At 36.1% G+C, this 25,909-nt stretch overlaps 1 protein-coding gene across 5 annotated transcripts in view; it reads left to right on the top strand.

Moving 5' to 3' along the window:
* The window catches only part of LOC101897349 (alpha-1,6-mannosyl-glycoprotein 2-beta-N-acetylglucosaminyltransferase), a 99,833-nt gene that overhangs the window by 55,034 nt on the left and 18,890 nt on the right, over positions 1-25,909 (top strand). For 3 of the 5 annotated variants that reach the window (XM_059129625.1, XM_059129623.1, XM_059129622.1), the window contains 9 exons: positions 11,672-11,772; positions 11,838-11,969; positions 12,033-12,161; positions 12,269-12,486; positions 15,324-15,476; positions 15,547-15,635; positions 15,786-15,931; positions 19,913-20,073; positions 23,786-24,175. In XM_059129625.1, coding sequence (XP_058985608.1) covers positions 11,766-11,772; positions 11,838-11,969; positions 12,033-12,161; positions 12,269-12,486; positions 15,324-15,476; positions 15,547-15,635; positions 15,786-15,931; positions 19,913-20,073; positions 23,786-24,175 — 1,425 coding nt within the window. In that variant the 5' untranslated portion in view covers positions 11,672-11,765. Of the gene's footprint in view, positions 1-5,427; positions 5,600-11,671; positions 11,773-11,837; positions 11,970-12,032; positions 12,162-12,268; positions 12,487-15,323; positions 15,477-15,546; positions 15,636-15,785; positions 15,932-19,912; positions 20,074-23,785; positions 24,176-25,909 lie in introns of all 5 variants that reach the window. The other 2 variants (XM_059129624.1, XM_059129626.1) reach the window with 2 other exon arrangements.

Genomic DNA, 25,909 nt, shown 5'->3' with positions numbered 1-25,909 from the left:
TGATAGGGCCTCCCCAAGACTTCTATTTAAAAGAATTCGTCTCAAGATATTTTTCACCGAGACAAAATCTTTGATGAATGACGTTTGACAAGTTTAAAAGAAAAAAATTAACAAAACATAATTTTACAAAGATGAAATATTAATCGGAAAATGTAAAAAAAATATGGAAGGTTGGGAACTTGCCCCATCTCTTAGGTTAATTTTGGAAGGGAGCGTTCAAAACGCCGATAAACCGATATTTTATACTTACTTTTATTTGCATAATCTGCGGAGTTTTTCCTGTAATCATTTTTGTGTCGAGCAGAATTTTGCGTCCCACATTGTTCTCCAATTAGAAAAAAATATAAATTATAAAAAAATATTGCCATAAATTATTCCATCCAATCAATATTTCCAGAATATTCACATATATTTATAGAAGCAAATTATGCTGAATTCCAGTCCTTGGAAAATATTTATCCCTCCTTGTTATTCGCCTGACCAAAATCAATTGTGAATTCATTCAAAGCTAAAATTTCACCCCAAAAAATACTTCTGTTCCATTTCACCAGAAATTATTCGAATTTGTTTAGCAATCCTTTGCTCCTTCGATTTCTGCGAAAAGGATTTTGAATGTGATGCGCGATGAAAACCAAATAAATAAATATGTTTACCTTTGGCGCTCCCCATTTGCCATTACTAAAACAAAAAGGGTATTATCCTTTACCTTCTTGCTAATTATTCTGGCCAAATACACCCCGGGGATAATTTGAGTGGAACAAATAATAAATATTTATTAGTTGTATTTATTACTTCAGCTTGAAAGAAACAAAAAAAAACTGGGGCACTCATCGTCATGGGGGCAACTAAAATAACTGGAGGTTAGAGGAGTGGAAGGATGTTTGGCATTCGTATTCGCAGGCGAATGATTGAAAGTTAGGTGAAATGTTGGTTATTTACAAATCATCAATGTTAATGATTTTGTCAGGGGCGTAGCTAGAATTCTTTATGGCACTTTTGGTTATTTTTTCTTGGCACCAAAAAATGGTGGGTGGTTTTGGATCTACTTCCTTTTTTCTGAAACTGTATAGAAAATATTTATTTTTTTTTTGGCTCCCAAAAATGTTTGTCCCTTCCATCATCTGCGTCCGTGTCTTCCACTCCATTGCGAATTCTTCACTCATAACTTTGCCAATATTTCAATATTATTTATTTAACTGGAATTTATAAATGTTAATTCATCTTTCCCTGCAATGTTCTGTGTACCGTAGCAATGTATGACGGATATTTTGGTATTTATTCTTAGAAAATGCCAACCCTCACGAATATTTATGAGAGGTGCAATTATTTGTAGGTTAGCAAAAAGTACAGTTCGCATTTACTACCCTATTTTGCACAGTTCATTTGTCTGGCCCAATGACGAACCCTATTGAAATTGGAGATAATCGGTCAAAATTTAGATATAGCTCCCATATATATCTTCGTCCGATTTGCCTTTTATTGTGCACCAAACGTGTAATATCAGCCCGAATGGTATGGAATTTTGCACATACAACCAAATTAGTCTTGAAAATAAGTATGCCAAATTTGATCGAAATCGGTTCAGATATAGCTATAGCTCCCATATATATTGGTCATCCGATTTGTTATATTTGTCCTCCGCAGCCGTAATATGCACTCTGTAACAACAATATTTAAGGACATATATCAAATACAGCTCAGAAATACCTTTGCTAAATTTTATCGAGGTCGGTTCAGATTTGGATGTAGCTCCCATATATAACTTCGTCCGATTTACCTTTGATTGTGCACCAAACGTCTAATATTTGCCCAGATTGTATGAAATTTGGCACTTACGACTTAATTGAGTCTAGAAGGTGGTATGTCAAATTTGGTGAAGATCGGTTCAGATATAGCTATAGCTTCCACATATATTGTTCATCCGATATGTTGTATTTGTTACCCATAGTCGTAATATGCACTCCGTAACAACGATATTCAGGGAAATATATGAAATACAGCTCAGAAATATCTTTGCAAAATTTTATCAAGATCGTTCAGATTTGGATATAGCTCTCGTATATATCATATGGGCAATACATGTCCGAATTTTAAAGATACAAATGCTTCGGCATATTAAGTCTTTTGAACTTTAAATTATAATTATAATCATGGCGTGTATGATTTAATTCTCAAATAAAAACTTTTAATTGTTAAGTGGAGCTCTACTAAATTAGCAAAGTGGTGTAGGGTATCATAAAGACGGCCCCGCCCGACTTTAAGACTTTCATTACTCGTTATATTTAAATTATACTTTAGAACAAAAAACTAAGCCTACTCGAAGAGTTCACCATGGACACGAAGAAATGTAAGCATGAGACAATTTGAAGCATTTAAAATACCTCAATAAAGGGATGGACCTTTAGGTGACACAGCAAGAGATTAATATTTGAACTTATCAGTAAATTTGACAATGACGTATGATTTCGTTCTCCAATAAAATTACTCATACGTTCATAACAAAATAAATTACGAAAAATTGGATCGGCAAAGGTGCAAATCCGTTCCCTGACATTCTGAAAGGGAGCATCCGAATTGGTGTAACCTTGCCATTTTTTAATATTTCTATCAAACTTGGATCGAGTCCGGCGTTGGAAAATGTTACAACATTGCTCCAACACATATGAAGGTTAAACCTTCACACATCGTGAATATGAGTAAAATAGACCCACTTTTCTGGATTTTTGAAGAAAAATAGTGGATATATTTTTAAAACATGAAAACATGTTTTTTTTTTTAATCAATTCAAGAACTTCTAATAATAATACTAATCTATATAAATGGTGAAACTTTTAAGTATATTTTCACAGGGTACAATTGGACGAGTATGCTAAATGTGAATAAATCATTTGTGTCTCGTACTATCGCTCGTTACCGTGATACGGGTAGCGTAGCCCATCGTCAAGGAAGTGGACGAAAGAAAACAGCAACATCAGCAGAAATGGTTCGAAAAGTAAAGAAGCGACTTGATTGAAACCCACGTCACTGTGGCCGAAAAATGGCTCGTGAGCTGAACATATCGCAATATGCGATTCGGCAAATATTAAAAAAAGAGCTCGGGGTTAAGCCATTGACGATTTTGGGTAGAATATTTGCCGAAATTGTTTGAAATTTCGTATTTGAAGTTCCTAATAGATTTTAACTTCAATATTCACCTGATTTTTTTTTTTTTTTAAATATCGTATTTGAATATTGTAATGGCTTATGACAAAAGTTGCCTATGCAGATCCACGTCTTCGTATAGACCCCAATATAACTGCTTTTTCGGTGAAAATTTCCAAATTGGTTCCAAATGTTGGAGGGTATTCAGAGTTCGACACGGTCGAACTTACCGCTTTTTTACTTGTTTCCTTTAACAGTGTTATATATAGATAATATTCCGCATTATTCTTCATCTATGTACATTCTGTGAAAAGTTTTTGATTAAAAATAATTGATTCCACATGATTTATGCAAAAGTACAAAATAAATTGTCATAACATAAAATTCTTTGAATTTCCAACCAATGATAACTACTTAGTCAATTACGCACACACACACAAATACATCTCTCATAATGTTATGATGATGCACTCCCAGTAAACAATTTTTTCCGACTGCTCTGATTTTAGATTTTTTTCCGAAATTTCTGACGTTTTTTTCAGAAATTTCTGATAGAAATTGGTCCGATTTTCTAAACGTTTTTTTTTAGAATTTCTGCACATTTTCCTGTGTTTTTAAGCGAAAAAAACTCGAAAAATGTACAAACGGAGAGAGTAGATTGTCTATTGCTCTGGCATATTCTCTCCCACATGTAAACGGATGGTGGTGGTTTGACACATTCTCTCCCATAGTATATGTTGTTGTGATCATTCATTTCAAGATCTCAACAACAACAAAGCGCAAAGCAAAAATGCTATTTGTTATTTTTATTGTGAACTGTTAGATTTTCCGTTGTAAAAATGTGCGTTTTGTTGTTGTTGTGAATCAGCCTCTTTCTCTTTCGTTCCCAAAAAAATATGATGGAAAAAAATTGCAAAAACAACTACATACCGGTTTTCTGTGTGCACTGCTTTTATTTTTAGTTCTTGTTTAGCAGTTGAAACAGAAACGTGCTACTGTATGTTATGTTCCTAATAACAATAATATTTATAATGTAAATGTATTATAGATGTAATATTTAAACTACATTTTTACGAAACCCGAAATAAATTGTTTGTTTTTTAAATAAATATGTGTTTTTTTTTTTTTTCATTTTTAAGTGGTGTGACGATTTTTTCGATATTTCTTCCGAATTCTGAACGATTTCTTTCAGAAAATCGGAACTTTCTCCCGAATTCTGAGGGTTTTTTTTTTCAGAAAATCTGAATTTTATTCCGAATTTTCTTTCGAATTCTGACCGATTTCTTTCAGAAAATCTGAATATTCCGCCGAATTTCCAGACGAATTCTGCCCGATTTCTTTCAGAAATTCGGAGTTGTCCTCCGAATCTTTTCCGAAAATCTAATTTTTTTTCCTATTTTTTCAAGAATTTTCACCGAATTCGGACCGAATTCGTCCAGAAAATCTAATATTTTTTCAGATTTTTTTCAGAAAATCTTTCCGAATTCGGTGACCACGTCCATACAACTTTCGTACCGAAATCGGAAGGAATTCGGAATCAGAATCGGACATTTTTTCAGAGATTCTGACAGAAATCGGACCGAATTCGGCAAAAATTGTTTACTGGGCTGTCAAGTGCACACACACACATACATTTATCTCTCTCTGTCTCCGTTTTTCAATTACTGATTGTGTGCATAGCATAAGGATATACATATGTATGTATGCTGATAAGGACATGTGTATGTGTTCATAAGGACATGTGTTTGCTTGTGTGTGTTTGTATGTGTTTTACACAATTCAAAACATAAATTGTTGTTATGAAAATGACACATTTAATAAAAGTTTGAAAATGGTTATTGTTTGGTTGGTTGGTTGGATGGTTTGGTTCGTTGGCGGTTAAGTCTTTACCACCGGCAGCAGCCTCCATCACTACCCCAAACCAGCAGCCAACAATGTCAGTGTCATCAACCACGCAACAATGCCATAGAAAGTTCTCCGAACACAATCGTGGAAACAATCAAAACCAAAGCAGAAAATAAACGAGAGAACAAACGAACGAATGTCATTGTCATAGATAGTCTGACACAAATTTTGATAGATTTGTTATCAACCAGTCCGTCCGTCCGTCACACCGACCGTACAAGAAATGTCAGTTGCCTTGAATGTTGTACAAATGTGGGATAATGGTGTGGTTGTGTCGCAACCAAGTTGTATGTTATTTCTGAATGTGATTGCACATACGAACATATGTCTTTTGATATGAAATTAACCGTTTAACATAAATTGTAAATTTATAAATTCTAGACGAAGCATTGGTCAATAAAGTTCCTAAATAAAATAAGTCAGGAAGTCCTTAAAATTCTTTATGTTCGATATGATGGCATGAAATCCCTGAAAACATTCTGAAAATCGATGATTATTTGCAAAGAAGTTTTTTCCCAAATTCCTTGGAAACATTCTCAATTTCTGTCCAGAGGTAAGTCGTCGATCATTTATAACAATCATATGCGCTCAAAATGTTTAGTTTTTATTATTCTCAAAGGTCGGTAAAAATTTTCAAAAAATCCACTATCTTTAAAAAAGTCTTAATATTGGTCAAAAGTCAAACCAAGTAAATCAGGAAGTCCTTAAAAATATTATTACAAAATACACGATATGGAATGATGTCCTTAAAAATATTTTGGAAAAGCGGTATTTATGTGCAATAAATATTAATTTCTTGGAAAAATCCTCAAAAAACTTGAAAATATTCCTTCAAAATCCACCATTTTCCTTAAGGCGACACTTGAATATAATTTCTTAAAAAATTCACGATTTTCGCCAAAGAGCTCCTTAAAAATAAGCAATATCTTCCACGATTTTCGCCAAAGCGTTAAAAAAAATGAGAATAGAAATATTCCATAAAAAGTCTTTAAAAAAAATTTTCTTTGAAAATCCATGTTTTGCGGGAGATATTTGAAAAATGAACCCTTAATGAATGAAAAAGACCCTTAAAAATTGTCTTAAAATGTATGATATTTTTCGTTAGGCTGGGCTTAGAGTATAATAAAGAAAGTAGTTTTTTGCCTGAAAATCTTATAAATATTCTTAACAAATCCACGATTTTCGGTAAGGACATTTTTGAAAAAATTCCTTTGAAAATTTACGAATTTTAGTTAAGAAGCGATTTTTAAAAGGGTGTTATTTTTCTTTAAAATTTCTTATAAAAATGCACGATACTATACAAAAAATAGATTTTTACAAAAAAATCTTAAAGATATTCTAACATACCCAGTATTTTTGATTAGGTGGTCCATGAAGACATGCTTTAAAAGCTTCTTCTGTTTTTGTTCAGAAAGACAAAATTGTCGATTTCGATCTTTGTTTTGGCAGACCAAGCAAAATATATTCTTTAAAATATCACGATTTTCCGCAAGAGGTCTTTTAATTTTTTTATACCCTCAGAGGGTATATATCATTTGAAACGGACAGAACGTCTCTTTGATGTCTTTGGTCTCTTTGGACCAAATCCATTTCAGGACATTTAGAGTTGATCTGGCGATGTCCGCCCTTCCTACCGTCCGTCTGTCTGCTTGGTGCGTACGATAACACTTTTTAGTCCGAACTTTGGTAAATCGTAATATTATTATCCAACTTAGATCGAGTTTGGAGATGGGTAATATCGGTCCACTCCTTCTGGAAATCGAATTTAAAAAATTTTGCTCCATTCCTTCTGGTACCTCCTCTACAAGGGGTCAAATTTTTGAATATCCATTAAGGTCATAAAACTCGAAATAAGCATCAGTTTTTTTATATTTCACATATCCCATTATTTCTACTACCATCAGGTCTGCTGTGAAGATGGGATATATCGGCGCACTCCTTCTGGCACCTCCCCCACAAAGGGCCAACATTTTGAATATCCACGAAGCTCATAAAACGCGAAACTAACATCCGATTCCAATCGGACTTGGCACATCTAAATCTATACACCAAACCAAAATCTGTTATAAAGATGGTACAGATCGGACCACTCCTCCTGGTACCTCCCCCACAAAGGGTCAAAGTTTTGAATAACCAAAACGATTATAAAATCCGAAATAAGCAGTATGTTCTCTTCCTATTTTACACATTCTATTAATTCTGCTAACTTAAGATCTACTCTGAAGATGGGTCGACTATATCTGATTCGGTCGACTATATCTGGTACCTCACGCACATGTTAACATTATTATCACATGTCTCTTATAAAGTGAAGGAAGTAGTCTGTGTAGTCCAAACCTGGCACGTCACAATATTTATATCATATTTATTTAGGTTCGATAGGAAATGGACAATATTGGCCTATTCCTTCGGAACCCACTCCATAGAGGGTCAAAATATTTTAAAATAATCGTACATTGGCTGAGGTATACATCTATCAGCAAAACCGATCAATACTTTTTTACTTGTTTCTTTGCAATATTGCCGAAGACACTTTATACCTCAAGTCAACGGATTCCAAGAAATCTCAATCCAAATATTTCAAAAAATGTGGAAGAGTGGGAACTTTCACCCTCTATTTCGGTAATTTTGCGCTCTTACATGCGCCTTCTATTCCTGACCGTACTTTCCTAATCTGCTTGATTTTCTCTGTAATTTTTTTGTGTTGCACAGCGCTATCGAAAATTAAGGACATTTCTAATAGTTATCATTGTTCTAAAAATGTTAACCTTTTGTGGGTAATGTACCACAAAGGTGATTCTATTTTACTCATATTCTCGATGGTCAAAGGTTCAACCAAATTGGATGCTTTTTGCCTTCTATTTGTGGTGGGGAAGGGGTCTCTTTCCACCTTCGGACTCGATCCAAGTTGGATAGAAATATTAAAATATGACAAGATTACACCAATTCGGACGCAGCCTTTTCAGAATTGCAGTGCGCACTCTACAAGCAGATGGACTCGACTCCAAATTTCCTGAAAAGGATTGGTTCCAAAGATAAATGACGTCGTTATTTTCATGAGGGACAGCATGATATATTCCCTACCTTGCTACATGGTTGTGGGTATAAATAAGTAAATATACAGGATGAGATAAAAAAAAACTGTACATTTTTTTTAAATTTTATTGAATGAAAGCAAAAAATGCCGGAAATAGCATCAAATTTTTGAATAAGCGTACATTTGTTCGAACTTGTCACCTTTGGCACGAGTTATGGCCTTCGAAACCATCACACGCTGCCCGATTTTTGTTCTGCGGTATTTTGGCCCATTCTCGGCGAAGCGCTTGCCTGAGTTGATCGACACTTTGGTATTTTTTAGAGCCAACCTTGCTTTCCAAAATCCTCCAGACACAATAGTCCAACGGATTGGTATCCGGATATTTTGGTGGCCATTGTGCGCGGGAAATAAAGCGAGGAACCTTATTTTTTAACCATTCTTGGGTGGCGCGTGCTGAGTACGATGGATGGCTGAGTCCTGTTGGAATTTTCAAGTTCTGTGGCCAACACGTTTGCGTGCCTAAGGCTTTAATACACCTTCTTGCGATAATATTCGGCATATTTATTCTGATGCCACTGTCGATTAATACGTGCGGAGAGCGACCATCGGCTGTTATTTTCGCAATAATATTCGGCATTTATTCTGATGCCACGGTCGATTAATACGAGCGGAGAGCGACCATCGGCTGTTATGGCGGGCTACACCATCACCATGGCCGGCGCTTGATTTCTGGCGGCCAACCGAAGGTGCACATTTTCGCCTGACCTCTTTGCCAAATAAGCACAATCATTTTGATTGTTTACAAACTGCTGGACAACGAATGTTTTAGCATCGGAGAAAACCAAATTCGTCAGTTCCCCACTCTCGGCCAAGCAACCGAAGCAACTCTTTAGCTCTTTTGCGTCCATTTTCTTTCTGTTGCTGTGTAAGTTCATGCACTTTTTTGAATTTCAATGGCTTTACCCCGAGCTCATTTCTCAATATTTGCCAAATCACATATTGCGATATGTGCAGCTCACGAGCCATTTTTCGGCCAAAGTGACGTAGGTTTCAATCAAGTCGCATCTTTACTTTTCGAACCATTTCTGCTGATGTTGCTGTTTTCTTTCGTCCACTTCCTTGACGATGGGCTACGCTACCCGTATCACGGTAACGAGCGATGATACGAGACACAAAAGATTTATTCACATTGAAATGCTGGAGTGCTCTAACGATAGCCACTTGTGGCTTTCCAGACAAATATAAAGAAATCACACTATCACGCTTGAATTCCATCACGAATAATTTTTTTTCTGATAAATTCTCACCAAAATGCTTTTGTACGCTTCTAAACAATATAATGAGCTGCCACTGGAATAATTTTAACAGCTGTCAGACAAGTGGCTTAGAAATGACAGCAGTCTGAAGTTGTTTGCAGTTTTTTCATCTCACCCTTGTATTTTTGTCCATACCAATATTTTGATCTGTATGATGTGAGGAAGTATGAAAATGGAATACTTCGGTCGAGTATATCTGAAAGCTAATGCGCATTTTAAAATTTTCTAAAAATTATCACATATCTCATATAAAGTTAAGGATGTAACAAAATAAAGTCGAAATCTGGCAAGTCGAAATATTTTTATACCATCTATTATTCCTCCTCGAAATACTCATGTCGGACCCTACAAAATATATTTATTCTGGATCAGCGTAAAATTCTAATTCTAAATTTTGTCTGTCCTTCTGTCTGTTGTAATCACGCTATCATTCGAACGAATTAAGAGAGAAGGCTAAAAATTTGCATACATGCACAGTTTACCAGTAGGCAGGTTAAGTTCGTAAATGGGCCATGTCGGTCCACGTTTTCGTATAGCCCCCCATATAACGGTACCTCCCGATATTCGGTATTTTTATGATTTTAGAGACATTATTTACCGGAATTATTTAAAGTGTCGTGTTTGAAGTTCGTCATGGGTACTACAGTCTATGAGAAAAAAATTTTGTGTGCAGATCCAAGTCTTCGTATAGCCCCCATATAACGATGCCTCCCGATATTTGAATCGTTTCAAATTTCCTACTGGAAGATCCTAATGGGTACTACAACCTATGGCAAAAAATGTTGTCCAGATCTTCGTATAGCCTCCATATAACGGTACCTCCCGATATTCGGTATTTTGATGATTTTAGCGACATTATTACCGGAATCGTTTCAAAATTCGTACTTAAAGTTCGTAATGGGTACCAAAAATTTTGTATGCAGTTTTACGTCTTCGCATAGCCCCCATATAACGGTACCTCCAGATATTCGGTATTTTGATGATTTCAGTAATATTATTCACCGGAATCGTTTCAAATTTCATACTGCAAGATCCTAATGGGTACTACAACCTATGTCAAAAAATGTTGTATGCAGGTCCAAATCTTCCTATAGCCCCCATATAGCGGTACCTCCCGATATGCGGTATTTTCATGATTTTAGCGACATTATTTACCGGAATTATTTCAAATTTCGTATTTGAAGTTCGTAATGGGTACTACAGCCTATAACCAAAAATTTTGTATACTGGTCTACGTCTTCATATAGCCCCATATAACGGTTTTCATTTAAGTTGTAGTTTTCGGTTTTTTTTTTTGAAATTTTTCGAAATGGTGAAGGGTATTAAAAGTTCTGGCAGGCCGAACTTAGCTGCTTTTTTAGTTCTTATCATATTTATTTAGGTCCAATACGAAATGGACAATATTGGCCATTTCCTTCGGAACCTACTCCATAGAGGTTCGACAATTTGAATAATCACAACAGAAGTCAAAATATACTTAAATAATCGAACATTGGCTGAGGGTATACATCTGTCGACAAAACCGACTGATATATTTTAACTTCTTTTTGATAGTATTTTTCATACTGCAAGATCCTAATGGGTACTACAACCTATGTCAAAAAATGTTGTATGCAGGTCCAAATCTTCCTATAGCCCCCATATAGCGGTACCTCCCGATATGCGGTATTTTCATGATTTTAGCGACATTATTTACCGGAATTATTTCAAATTTCGTATTTGAAGTTCGTAATGGGTACTACAGCCTATAACCAAAAATTTTGTATACTGGTCTACGTCTTCATATAGCCCCATATAACGGTTTTCATTTAAGTTGTAGTTTTCGGTTTTTTTTTTTGAAATTTTTCGAAATGGTGAAGGGTATTAAAAGTTCTGGCAGGCCGAACTTAGCTGCTTTTTTACTTCTTATCATATTTATTTAGGTCCAATACGAAATGAACAATATTGGCCATTTCCTTCGGAACCTACTCCATAGAGGTTCGACAATTTAAATAATCACAACAGAAGTCAAAATATACCTTAATAATGGAACATTGGCTGAGGGTATATCGACAAAACCGACTGACATATTTTAACTTCTTTTTGATAGTATTTTTCTTGTGCCAGAGGTGGGTCTTTTCGAATTGAAAATAAATGGAATTGTCGTCTATTAAAAAATACATTAACAAATATTAGAGGATAGATATTTTGACGTTTCTTAGATTTGTTAATCAATACATTGTTGCACCTTATCACAACTAATATTACATCTTATCATGTCATATCTTTACAGATACAATGATGTTAAAGGCAATTTAGAAGTTCTCTACGCAAAGCAACACCTAAAACCCCACACACACACAAAAGACAGTACCGTCTCGAACATCATGAGAGGTATGTTGGCTCAAGACGACACCCTCCTCCCAATTTAAATTCTTTTGGTTTTTTTTTTTTTCTAGGTCGTCGCATACCATTGGCCCTACCCAATACGGGGACATTGCATCGCAAGCGGAACACTTATTATTTGCGTGGCATAATTGTGATAACCCTTGTAATATTTCTATTCCTGCAGCTGCATGCTTTTAATTTTCGTGAGTAGCAGAAAATGCGGAATTGATATTTTAGAAATGGTTTTTTATGAAACTAAATTACAGCTGAATCCCGTGATCCCCTGCTAACAGAGCCGACCAATGACTCGGTTGATGCCATACTGTCGATGGTGCCATCTGTGCTACACAAATTCCTGCAGCCCAAGACACGTAATCAGACCTTAGCAGCCAGTTGTAAGTATCGGAAAAGAAGGAAAGGAGAAGAATTACCATTTTCAAATATGTTTATCCTTTGTCTCTCTTTTTCACCTCTCTCTCTCTTTCTCTCTTCCTTCTCGCAGTACACCAAAATGGTACACTAATTAACGGTATGTTGGCCGGTGGAGGTGTCGGTGGTGTTGGTGGCGGTGGTGGCTTGGTTAGTTTTGTCGATTTATATCATCCACCAAATATCAGTGAAATTAAACGACAAATTGCCAAATACAATGACATGCAATTAGTTTTAAATGAATACACCTTTGGTCCGTTACAAAATGATTCTGTGATAATTGTAATACAAGTAAGTGTTTAAGTGTGTGATAATTCTCATTTTCATTTCAATTTTTCTTAAATTAGTTTTAAATGATTATTGGGGCCAATAGTGAATAATTAATTCAAAACAGGTGGATATTAAAAATCATTTTTCTGAGAATATATTTTTAAAGGGTAACACAAAAAACATAGTGAATTTTGAAGGAAGGACCTTTTGAGGAGTTTGAATTTGTGACAATTTCGATTTTTTAGGATAATTACTTGAAGGATGATCAGAGATGCAATCGTGAATTTTTAGGTATAGTTTTTAAGGAATTATCACAGCTACTATCGTGGATTTTTGCTAGAATACTTTTTAAGGACTATGGAGTCTAAAATCCTTAATATCAACAATATTTATTTGAAGGACTGTCTGGGATTTCTAAAAAACTTGAATCGTCTATTTAAACAAATACAAAAATAGTAAGTTCTGCCGGGACGAACATTTTAATACCCTCCACAATTTCGAAGAAAATTGAAATTTTTCAAAAAAAAAAAAAAAACCGAAAACTACTACTTAAATAAAAACCGACTTCTTGTCATAGGCTGTAGTGTTCATTACAAACTTCAAATACGAAATTTCTTACAATTAAGGTGCATAATGTCGCAAAAATAATGAAAATACGGAGTATCGGGATGTACCGTCATACGGAGGCTATACGAAGATGTGAACCTGCATATAAAAATTGTTGTCATAGGCTGTAGAACTTCAAATATGAAATTCGAAATAATTCCGGCAAATAATGACGCTAAAATCATGAAAAACCGAATATCGGGAGGTACCTTTATATGGGGGCTATACGAAGATTTGAACCTGCATACAAAATTTTTTTGCCATAGGCTGCAGTACCCATTGGTATCTTCCAGTACGAAAGATGAAACGATGCCGGTGAATAATATTGCTGAAATCATCAAAATACGGAATATCGAGAGGTATCGTTATTTGGTGGATATACGTAGACTTAGACCTGCACACAAAAATTTTTGTCATAGGCTGTAGAACCCGTTACGAACTTCAAATACAAGATTTTAAATAATTCCGGTAGAAAACGTCGCTAAAATCATGAAAAACGGAATATCAGATGGTACCGTTATATGGGGGCTATACGAAAACGTGGACCGACATAGCCCATTTACGAGCCTAACCTGCCTACTGATAAACTATGCACGTATGCAAAATTTTAGTCTTCTATCTCAATTCGTTCAGAAGATAGCGTGATTACAACAGACGGACAGACACACAGACATCGCTAGATCGTCTTAGAATTTTACGCTGATCCAGAATATATATATACCTTGTAGGGTCTATTATAAATATTTCGAGAAGTTACAAACGGAATGACAAAGTTAATATACCCCCATAGAATGGTGGAGGAATAAAAAACTGTAAAAAAACAATGAAACCGTCACACGCTGTCCGAATGTTGCTCTGCGGTATTTTGGCCCATTCCCGGCGAAACGCTTGCTTGATGTGATCGACACTTAGGTATTTTTTTAGTACCAACCTTGCTTTCCAAAATACTCCAGACACAATAGTCCAACGGATTGGTATCCGGAGATTTTGGGGGCGCTGGAAATGAAGCGAGAAACCTCATTTTGTAACCATTCTTAGGTGGCGTCTACTGAATGCGATAGTGCTGAGTCCTGTTGGAATGTCCAAGGTCTGCGGCAAAAATCTTTGCATGACCAAGGATTTAATACACCCTGCAGAATATTTTCGCGATAATATTCGGGATTTATTCTGATGCAACGGTCGATTAATACGAGCGGAGAGCGACCATCGGCTGTTATAGCGGCCCACACAATCACCATGGCCGGTGCTTGAGATCTGGTGGCCAACCGAAGTTGCCCATTTTCAGCAGACCTCCATGGCAAGTAAACACAATCTTTTTGTTTATTTACAAACTTCTGAACAACGAATATTTTCTCATTGGAGAGAAGAAAATTCGGCAGTTCACCACTTTGGGCCAAGCGAAACAACTGTTTAGTCTGTTTTCTTTCTGTTGCGGTGTAAGTTCTTGCACTTTTTGGAATTGCAATAGCTTTACCCCGAGTTTATTTCTGAATATTTGGCGAATGGCATATTGCGATATGTTCAGCTTACGAGGCATTATTCGGCCACTGCGACGCGGGTTTCGATAAAGTCGCTTCTTTACTTTTCGAACCATTTCTGCTTTTGTTGCTGTTTTCTTCCTTCCACTTCCTTGACGTCGGGCTACGTTACCAGTATCAGTTCCAGTATCGCGGTAATAAGCGATGGTACGAGATACAAAACATTTTTTCACATTTAAATGGTGGAATGCTCTAACGATAGCCACTTGTGGTTTTCCAGCCAAATATAAAGAAATCACACTATCACGCTTGAATTCCTTCACAAATAACTTTTTTTTCTTGAAAATTCTCGCTGAAATGCCTTTCTACGCTTGTAAACAATATAATGAGCTGTCACTGGAATAATTTTAACAGCTGTCGGAGTGGCTTAGAAATGACAGCAGACTGAAGTTAGTTGCAGGTTTTTCATCTCAGCCTATATAGTGAAAATTACATATGGCAAATTTTATGGAACTCGTTTAAGGTCAAGATATGGTTCCCATATATTAGTTCCACTCGATTTTAAAGTTCTACCAGTCAGATGCCGTAACACGTATTATATAACGATTATAGGATATCATACTTCACATAAATCTCCAATATAAACCTATATTTATTACGGTTGTTGGGTATCTTTGCCTGTTCTAATTACAAAATTAAACTTCTTCTTTAAAAAAATTATATTTTTCTTAAATTTAATTAACGATGTTTTCTCTCTCCCTCTCCCTCTTTCAGGTTCATACTCGTATTATATACCTACGCCATTTGATCGTGAGCCTGGCACAGGCTCGTGATATTTCTAGAGTTCTATTAATATTTTCACATGATTTTTATGATGAAGATATTAACGATTTAGTCCAGAGTATAGACTTTTGCAAAGTTATGCAAGTGAGTCAAATTGCAGGCATTTTAAAAATTCCGACTACGAAATTTATAATTTATTTTCTAATATTTTCAGATATTTTATCCATATTCAATACAAACACATCCAAATGAATTTCCTGGCGTTGATCCGGATGATTGTCCGCGTGATATTAAAAAAGATCAGTAAGTTTTAAGTTGTTTGTTTATGATTTTCAGATTCTTAATTCATTTATAATTAATTATATATTTTTTTCGTTGTTGCAAAATAGTCAGGCTTAAACCCATTATTATTGTTTTTATGACATGTTTTTCTATAATTCTATTTGCTTACAGAGCAATCATTCGGAAATGCAACAACGCCTTGTATCCAGACTTATATGGCCACTATAGAGAGGCCAAATTTACCCAGACCAAACATCATTGGTGGTGGAAGGCGAATCGGGTATTCGATCAGCTGGAAGTTACAAAATATCATACAGGTGAATATTCAATATATTTTCAGATCCATAGGTCACTAGGGAATAGAATGCTACAGCAAACTTCAATTTGTTATCCTTGGGGCTCTAGAAAGTGCAACTCGCTTGAATTCGAGAGGGAGGTACTCCTGCAAGTAGAAACAAGTACATCGAGTCTACTCAATTTCTCCATGCTACTCGAATTCGAATGGGAGCACACCTACGAGTAGAAAAAATTAATAAATTATACTCAATTTCCCTATGTCGCTCGAATTAAAGCTAGTATGCCTTGCTCTTTTCCGAGTGGAAGAAAAATCCGCTCTAAATCGATCAAATTATATTTATTCCAATAGTTTTACTCAAGAACTACTTAAAATAATCTTTACTTAACCAAATCGCAGTCATACAATACGAGTATTCTTACATGAAATAGAGAACCTTTCATGGATGTTCTCACATGCTTCTTACACACATATGGCGGTTGGGAAATAATATAATAATTTTAGAATATTCATTTATAATTGTCAGATTTTCTCAACTTCTCAACCGTACCAAAAGTATGCACCAAGTATTTGTACTTAAAGTAAACTCTTACTTAACTCCGAGGATTTTGACTCTAACTCTTATTATACCCTCAGCCATATGGCAACGGAGGGTATACATCATTTGATACGGCCAAATCGTGCCTTATAACCAAAACGTGCCTTGGACCAAATCCGTTACAGAACATTTAGAGTCGATCTAGCGATGTCCGTCCGTCCCTCTGCCTGTCTGGCTGGTGCGCATGATGACTCTCGAAGGGAGTAGCCGATTTGATCCAAACTAGGTACATCGTAATATTATTATCAAATTTAGGTCAAAACCGGAGATGGGCAATTTCGGTCCTCCCTCACAATGGGTCAACACAAAATGTCAATATTTTCATAGAACATAATTTACGGCACAGAAAGAGAAAGGATAATCCGATTTTGCTCCAACTTTGCGAATCATTATATTTGCATCAGTGCTAGGTCAGGTGCGAGAATGGACAATATCAGCCCACTCCATCAAGTACCTCCCCCACAAAGGATCAACATTTTGAACCATTATAACTCTTATAAATAAATATATAAGTCCAGTTGTCTTCAAATTACACACATCACAATATTTGTATTAACCCAAGGTCAGATGTGAAGATGGAATATATCGGTCCACTCCTTCTGATACCTACAACAAAAGGTCAAAATTTTGAATATCCATGAAGATCAAAAAACACGAAATTAACATCCGATTCCGTTCAGACTTCGCACATCGCAATATTTCCATCAAAACAAGATGTGTTATAAAGATGGTAGAAATCGGAGCATTCCTTCTGGTACCTCCCTCACAAAGAGTCAAAGTTTAGAATAACCAAAACTATTATAAAATCCAAAATAAGCATTCGGTTCTCTGCATATTTCACACATCCCTTTCTTTCTACTATCATAAAATCTGCTGTGAAGATGCGATATATCCGTACACTCCTTCGGGTACCTCCCCACAAAGGGTCAAAAGTTTGAATATTCACAAAACGAATAAAACGCGAAATTAGCATTCGATTCCATTCAGACTTCGCATATCGAAATATTTCCATCAACACAAGATCTGTTATAAAGATGGTAGAGATCGAGCCATTCCTTCCGGTACCTCCCCCACACAGAGTCAAAGTTTTGAATAACCAAAACTATTATAAAATCCGAAATAAGCTTCCGGTGCTCTGCATATTTCACACATCCCATTTTATCTACCACATCTGCTGTGAACATGGGATATATTGGTGCACTCCTTCTGGTACCTCCCCGACAAAGGGTCAACATTTTGAATAACCTCATAAAATGCGAAATTAAAAAGCGATTCCTCAATATTTCTATGAACATAAGATGTGTTATAAAGATGGTAGAGATCGGACCATTCCATTTGATACCACCCCCACAACGGGCCAAAGTATTGAATAACCAAAATGAATATAAAATCCGAAATAAGCATCCGGTTCTCTTCATATTTCACATATCCCATTATTTCTACTTACACCAGATCTGCTGTGAAAATGGGATATATTGGTGTACTCCTTCTGGTACCTCCCCCACGAAGGATCAAAATTGTGAACGTCCACGAAGCTCATGAATGCGAAATTAACATCCGATTCCATTCAAACTTGGTACATCTCAATATTTCCATCAACACAAGATCTGTTATAAAGATGGTAGAGATCGAGCCATTCCTTCCGGTACCTCCCCCACAAAGGTTCAACATTTTGAAAAACAAAACGCTCAAAGAAAGTGGAATAAGCATCTAATTCCATTCAGACTTGGTACATCTCAAAATTTCTATCAACACAAGATCTGATATAAAAATGATAGAGAACGGACCATTCCTTGTGGTACCTCCCCTACATAGGGTTCAAGATTTGAAAAACAAAATCCGTGTTAATCTTAAAAATACCGAATGAAGCTGTTTTATTAACATCTGTATGACGGCATGGACCTGCATAGAAAAGATTTGTCATAAGTCATTACAATTTTCAAATGCGAAACTTAACACAAAAAAAAATCGGTGAATAATGTAGCTAAAATCATCAAAATACCGAACATAGGGAGGTACCGTTATATGGGGGCTATACGAAGACGTGGACCTGCACAGACAATCTCCTGTCATAGGCTGTAGTATCCATTAAGAACATCAAATACCAAATTTGAAATAATTCCGGTGAATAATTTCGCTGAAATCAACAAAGTACCGAAGATTGGGCGGTACCGTTATTTGGGTCTATACCAAAACGTGGACCTACATGACCCATTCTCAATACCAAAAGTCCTGCGGATATAATATATATTCGAGTAAAATTTTATCCATCTACTTCAATTCGTTCGGAAGCTAGAATATGATTTCCACAGACGGACAGACGGACGGACATCGCTAAATCGACATAGAATTTTATGCTGATCAAAAATAAATATACTTTGTGGGGTCTAAAATGTATATTTCAAGGTGTTGCAAACGAAATGAGAGACTTAATATACCCTCCAAACTATGGTGGAGGTTATAAAAATGGAATACTTCGGTCGACTATATCTGGTAACTCACGCACATTTTAACATTTTCTAAAAATTATCCAAAATCGCTTATAAATTGAAGGAAATAACCAGTATAGTCCAAACCAGGCACTTCGCAATCTTTATATCATATTTATTAAGGGCCGATACGAAATGGACAATATTGGCCCATTCCTTCGGATCCTAATCTATAGAGAGCCAAAAATTTAAATAATCGAACATTGCCTTAGGGTATACATTTGTCGGCAAACCCGACTGACACATTTTAATTTTTTTTTTTAATAATAAAAAGACTTCACAGCGTATACAGGGTTGCCCATATTCGACGGACCCATCTGGCAACGCCATAACTTTTGACAGAGATGTCACATCGCTTAATGACATACCGCGTTTGAAGCGTCACGCCACGCGAAATAGTTGAAATTTCCATTCAACAGAAGAAGTCAATTGTGAAAACTCAACGTGCTTTTAAAACATTAAAAAATGTGAGAAGTGCGCCTTCTAAGAACACCATTAAGCGTTTATACGAAAAATTTTCGACTGGTAAGACTCTTTCTAATCCGAAGAGGCCATATAAAAGTCGACCAAGGCGATCGGCCGAGAATATCGCTGCCGTACGAGCCAGTGTTGGGCATGGCTCGGTCCACTTTACAACGGATTATTCGCATTGATTTGCATTTGTTCCCGTACAAAATTCAATTGACGCAAAGAATATTGCCTGCGGACAAGCCTCGTCAATTGGAATGGGCCCAAAGGGCCCAAAGGGCCCAAAGGTCCGTCGAATATGGGCAACCCTGTAGTTAATATAAAAAAAATATAATTAAAATCACAGTTAATTTAAAATAATATATCACACAACGTTATATAGGCTCTTGAAATTGAATATCTTGTGTTATCTTGTTTTATTTTTCCTATCGTATTATTTTTTTATAAGGACTGGTGCTATTCCTGGAGGAGGATCACTATGTGGCCGAGGATTTTCTATATCTGCTGGAAATGATGCAGCGGCGGACAGCAGATCTGTGTCCCCAATGTAATATACTGTCGTTGGGTACATATTTGAAAACCTTTAACTACTACACCTACAATAGCAAGGTATGTAAGACAAACAAACACAAAAATTAACTAATATTACTAACAGATACACCAAAAACACTAAAATGACATTCAAAAAAATTTTTTAACATAAAATTAACAACAATTTCTAATTTTAAATTATGTTTTGCATTTTATGAAAATATTTTCCTTTTTTTTTGGTTGAAAAAAAAAACAACTTTTTTAATGTGCAAAATTCATTGTTCAATTCAAAGAAACCAAGGTTTTTTATTTTCTTATAAATATGTATTTGTATTATTAAAAAAACAAGAATCCCGATATTTTGGAGCAAAAACGACCTAACCTCAAAATTTTGCAACTAAAACGCCATAAACACATAGCAAATCCAGGGTATGTAAACTTTCAATTCCATTGCGTATACAAGGAGAGATAAAAAAACTTCGACAAAGTCAAACGCTAAAACTTTTACATTTTTTAAAAAAAAATTTATTGAATGAAAGCAAAAAATGTCGGAAATAGCATAGAATAGAATTGGTCACCTTTGACACGAGTTATGGCCTTCAAACGGCCAATGAAACCGTCACACGCTGCCCGAATGTTGCTCTGCGTTATTTTGGCTCATTCCCGACGAAGCGCTTGCTGGAGGTGATCGACACTTTGGTATTTTTTAGTGCCAACCTTGCTTTCCAAAATACTCCAGACCCAATAGTCCAACGGATTGGTATCCGGAGATTTTGGGTGGTCATTGTGCACTGGAAATGAAGCGAGGAACCTCGTTTTGCAACCATTCTTGGGTGGTGCGTGCTGAGTGCGTTGGTGCTGAGTCCTGTTGGAATGTCCAAGGTCTGCGGCCAAAATATTTGCGTGCCCAAGGTTTTAATACACCCTCCAGAATATTTTCGCCATGATATTCGGCATTTATTCTGATGTCACGGTCGTTTAATACGAGCGGAGAGCAACCATCGGATGTTATGGCGGTCCACACCATCACCATGGCCGGCGCTTGAGTCCTGGTGGCCAACCGAAGGTGCACATTTTCGGCTGACCAAGTAAACACGATCATTTCGTTTGTTTACAAACTGCTGGACAACAAATGTTTTCTCATCGGAGAAAACCAAATTCGGCAGTTCACCACTTTCGGCCAAGCGAAGCAACTCTTTAACTCTTTTGAGTCCATTTTCTTTCTGTTGCGGTGTAAGTTCTTGCACTTTTTGGAATATCAAAGTAATATTGCGATATGCTCAGCTCACGAGTCATTTTTCGGCCACCGCGACACGGGTTTCGATCAAGTCGCTTCTTTACTTTTCGAACCATTTCTGTTAATGTTGCTGTTCCACTTTTCGGAATTTCAATGGCTTTACCCCGAGCCCATTTTTTCAATATTTGAAGCGAGGAACCTCATTTTGCAACCATTCTTGGGTGGCGCATGCTGAGTGCGATGGTGCTGAGTCCTGTTGGAATGTCCAATGTCTGCGGCAAAAATGTTTGCGTGCCCAAGGCTCTAATACACCCTCCAGAATATTTTCGCGATAATATTCGGCATTTATTCTGATGTCACGGTCGTTTAATACGAGCGGAGAGTAACCATCGGATGTTATGGCGGCCCACACCATCACCATGGCCGGCGCTTGAGTCCTGGTGGCCAACCGAAGGTGCACATTTTCGGCTGACCTCTTTGCCAAGACCATTTGGTTTGTTTACAAACTGCAGAATAAGGAATGTTTTCTCATTGGAGAAAACCAAATTAGGCAGTTCACCACTTTCGGCCAAGCGAAGAAACTCTTAAGCTCTTTTGAGTCTATTTTCTTTCAGTTGCGGTGTAAGTTCTTGCAATTTTTGGAATTTCAATGTCTGCTGTCATTTTTCAATATTTGCCGAATGAAATATTGCGATATGTTCAGCCTACGAGCCATTTCTCGGCCACTGCAAAGCAGGTCGCTTCTTTACTTTTCGAAACAATTCTGCTGATGTTGCAGTTTTCTTCCGTCCACTTCCACTTTTCGGAATTTCAATGCCTTTACCCCGAGCTCATTGTTCAATATTTGCCGAATGGAATATTGCGATATGTTCAGCTCACGAGCCATTTTTCGGCCACTGCAATGCGGGTTTCGATCAAGTCGCTTCTTTACTTTTCGAAACAATTCTGCTGATGTTGCAGTTTTCTTCCGTCCACTTACACTTTTCGGAATTACAATAGATTTACACCGAGCTCATTTTTCAAAATTTGCCGAATGGAATATTGCGATATGTTCAGCTCATGTGCCATTTTCCGGCCACTGCAACGCGGGTTTCGATCAAGTCGCTTCTTTACTTTTCGAACAATTTCTGCTAATGTTGCTGTTCCACTTTTCGGAATTTCAGTGGCTTTACCCCGAGCTCATTTTTCAATATTAGCCGAATTTAATATTGCGATATGTTCAGCTCACGAGCCATTTTTCGGCCACTGCGACGCGGGTTTCGATCAAGTCACTTCATTACTTTTCCAACCATTTCTGTTTATGTTGCTGTTCCACTTTTCGGAATTTCAGTGGCTTTACCCCGAGCTCATTTTTCAATATTAGCCGAATTTAATATTGCGATATGTTCAGCTCACGAGCCATTTTTCGGCCACTGCGACGCGGGTTTCGATCAAGTCACTTCATTACTTTTCCAACCATTTCTGTTTATGTTGCTGTTCTCTTGCGTCCATTTCCTTGACGTCGTGCTACGCTACCAGTATCACGGTAACGAGCGATGGTACGAGACTCAAAAGATTTATTCACATTTAAATGCTGGAGTGCTCTAACGATAGCTACTTGTGGTTTTCCAGCCAAATATAAAGAAATCTCACTATCACGCTTGAATTCCATCACGAATAACTTTTTTTCTGGACAATTCTCACCAAAATGCTTTTGTAGGCTTGTAAACAATATAATGTGCTGTCACTGGATTAATTTTAACAGCTGTCGGACGAGAGGTTTAGAAATGACAGAAGTCTGAAGTTGGTTGCAGTTTTTTCATCTCACCCTGTAGTAGTCGTATCGACGCAGCTGTTGGAGCAATAAACTGTCAAACCAATTTTGGAATTCAAATTTTTGAATGAATTTTTTTTCAACTTTGTAGAAATTTAAAAAAAATGCATATCAAAAACAACCTCCAATTGGGCTCGTATAGGAAAACATGTGTACGTCTACTTATTTTTGAAGAAACCTTTAATTTTTTTTTGGCATATCAATGTTCCTAGACGTTGATGCATCTGCCTGTATTCTTCTACCATGCCTCAAATGAATCCCACTAGATTAGAGACGTATACGCAATGGATATGACAGTTGAAATCCGCTCGCCTTTGTAAGTGTAAAAGTACTCTAAGAGTCAGTCACTCAAGGTGCCTTAATTTCCCACAATTCAAACAAAATATCTGGATTCTACTTTATATCTGTATTTATTTATTAACAAAAACAATGACATTTCTCTCTTTCTTAATTTTTTTTTAATACTATATAAATATTTCCTTGTCCTTTGTAAACAAAAAAACATTTGATGTGTTTTACATGTCTGTTTATTTTATTTCCCCTAAAAAAAAAATAATTTTCTAAAACAAAAATCAAAAAAAAAAAAAAATCATCACCGGTTTGTGCGTGTCTGTGCCTGAATTCGTTTGTGTAACGTGTAAAATTCGCGTGCCGTACGACATTTCTAATCCCTCCTCCACCATCATCATTACGTTTCCCCCACCCCTTTTTTTTTTGTTTTTCTTATCCATTGAATATAGTCCAAGCAGAAATCATTTAGCAATGCTGCGCCAGCATCTACTTCGCTGTTGTCGTCTAACAATCTCTTAGGATATCATAGGAATAGAAAATCACTACAAATATCATCGCAAACAGCTTTAAAGACATCATCCAATAACAATAACAACAACTACAACAACAACAACAATCATAAATTCTATAATGAACAAAAGACAAAAACTAGTCAGAATTTGAAATCATATGTGGGTGATACAAATCCCAATTCACAACAACAGCAACAACAACATGGCACCTCTTCTCTCATCACAACCTCAGCGAGCACCACAACCAAAAGCACTTCTCAAACTCAGGGTGCACAACAGACATGGAGTTATCATGTCTTGCCATCATTGTATTCTGTCTATCAGAAGGTATATCTATCTCTCCTCTCTCTCTCTCTGTCTCTCTTTTTTATCTTTATTTAAATCACAAAAAGTAAATATATTAGATTCCATTATTTTTCTTCCATTTGTTTGTATAATATTATATTGTATGTGTAAAATATTGCTCATTCTCTCTCTCATATTTTATATTAGTTTGTAAAAAAGAAAACATTATTTTTAAAAATTAAAATCCATATTTTCACCTACACACATTCAAATACTTATGTAATGTCAAATAAATTCCCTTACATTTAGGTGTTATCATCATCAGCCGTCAATTCATTAACTGCATTAACATTTCATAAGATCTACTCACTCTCTCTCTCTCTCTCGCGCTCTCGGAACAGTTTGAAGTACTTCAATCATAGACAAATAAAGGTATAGACCATAGATGCCCAATGTAATAGTGTTGGTGAGAGCGATCAATTCATCAACTCATTAACTGCATTAACATTTCATAAGATCTACTCACTCTCTCTCTCTCGCGCTCTCGGAACAGTTTGAAGTACTTCAATCATAGACAAATAAAGGTATAGAGTCTATAGGATCAGCAGATGTCGACTATATCGTTTCAGGGGTTTGAGTGAGAATTTTGAAGTTACTCAATTCAAAAATGTTAAAAATAACAAAAACTGTAGGATATTTGTCAGTTGAAAATTATTTCATAATAAAAGAAATGTTAAAAGTACGTGATGGCATCGAAAAATATGGGAAAATTCCAGTGAAATTCTTGAAAAACGATAAAATGTGTTTTCGAAGTCGAGTGGATTGAACGCGTAAATCAGCATGTTGGCTATGCAAAACATGATGAGAGCCACCTGGAAAAAAAAAACAAAACTAACTTTTCGTTGTCTATATCTTCATTTGTCTATCGTATAGACTAAAAAATTGTCTCATCTGTTATCTCCCAAAAAAGTGCTTCAATAGATGTCGTTCATGCTGTGAGATAGCATTTGTCTATTCACTCAATTCTCACCAAATACAAAATATTTAATATTTTTATGATTTATTATTATTTTTCAATTAAAAACGAAACAATGACTTTGTTTACGTTGACACTACCCAACTATGTCGTGAAATATAAAAATATAGAACTAAAATAGCAGAAAAATGAATAAATTGTTTTCGAAGTCGAGTGACTTTACTGTCCCAAGAGCAACCATAGTGACAACTTCCGGAAGGGGTAAATTTTAAAACTTTTTAGTCTATACCTTTATTAGTCTATGCTATAATCGAAAGTATTTTAAACCGGTCTTCGATTTATTGAGAGTCTTTAAGGCCATAGTAAAAAATAGCGTGGAACCATTTTGCGTTACACCGTGGACAAAATTTAATTTTTTCTACAATAATAATCGAGAAAATACAGCAAATTATGAAAGTAGGAGACGTTTTTCGAAAGTTTACATCGCAAATTATCTTAAAAGAGGGAACAAGTTATCCACTCTTCCACATTTTTTTTTTGTTTGATACTTTATGATTACGATTCCATGGCATACATTCAATTCAGGTATACCGTGTCTTCAGCAACATTAAAGATAATAATTCCAGGATTATTTTGTTGATCAATTTTAACCCTCAAGCGAGTCACCAAAAGGGTGTTTTTGGTCGTTTGATTGGTCCAAAAATTATGTAACACCTCGAAATATTGGTTTCCCACATAGGAAAGTATATATGGATTTTCCTATCTCGCCAAACTGAGTCGATCTAGCTATGTATATCCGT

This window comes from Musca domestica, unplaced genomic scaffold, assembly GCF_030504385.1.
Source record: "Musca domestica strain aabys unplaced genomic scaffold, Musca_domestica.polishedcontigs.V.1.1 63, whole genome shotgun sequence".
Taxonomy (NCBI): domain Eukaryota; kingdom Metazoa; phylum Arthropoda; class Insecta; order Diptera; family Muscidae; genus Musca; species Musca domestica.
Note: the sequence above shows the minus strand (reverse complement) of the source record. Positions and strands in the feature narration are given on the sequence as shown.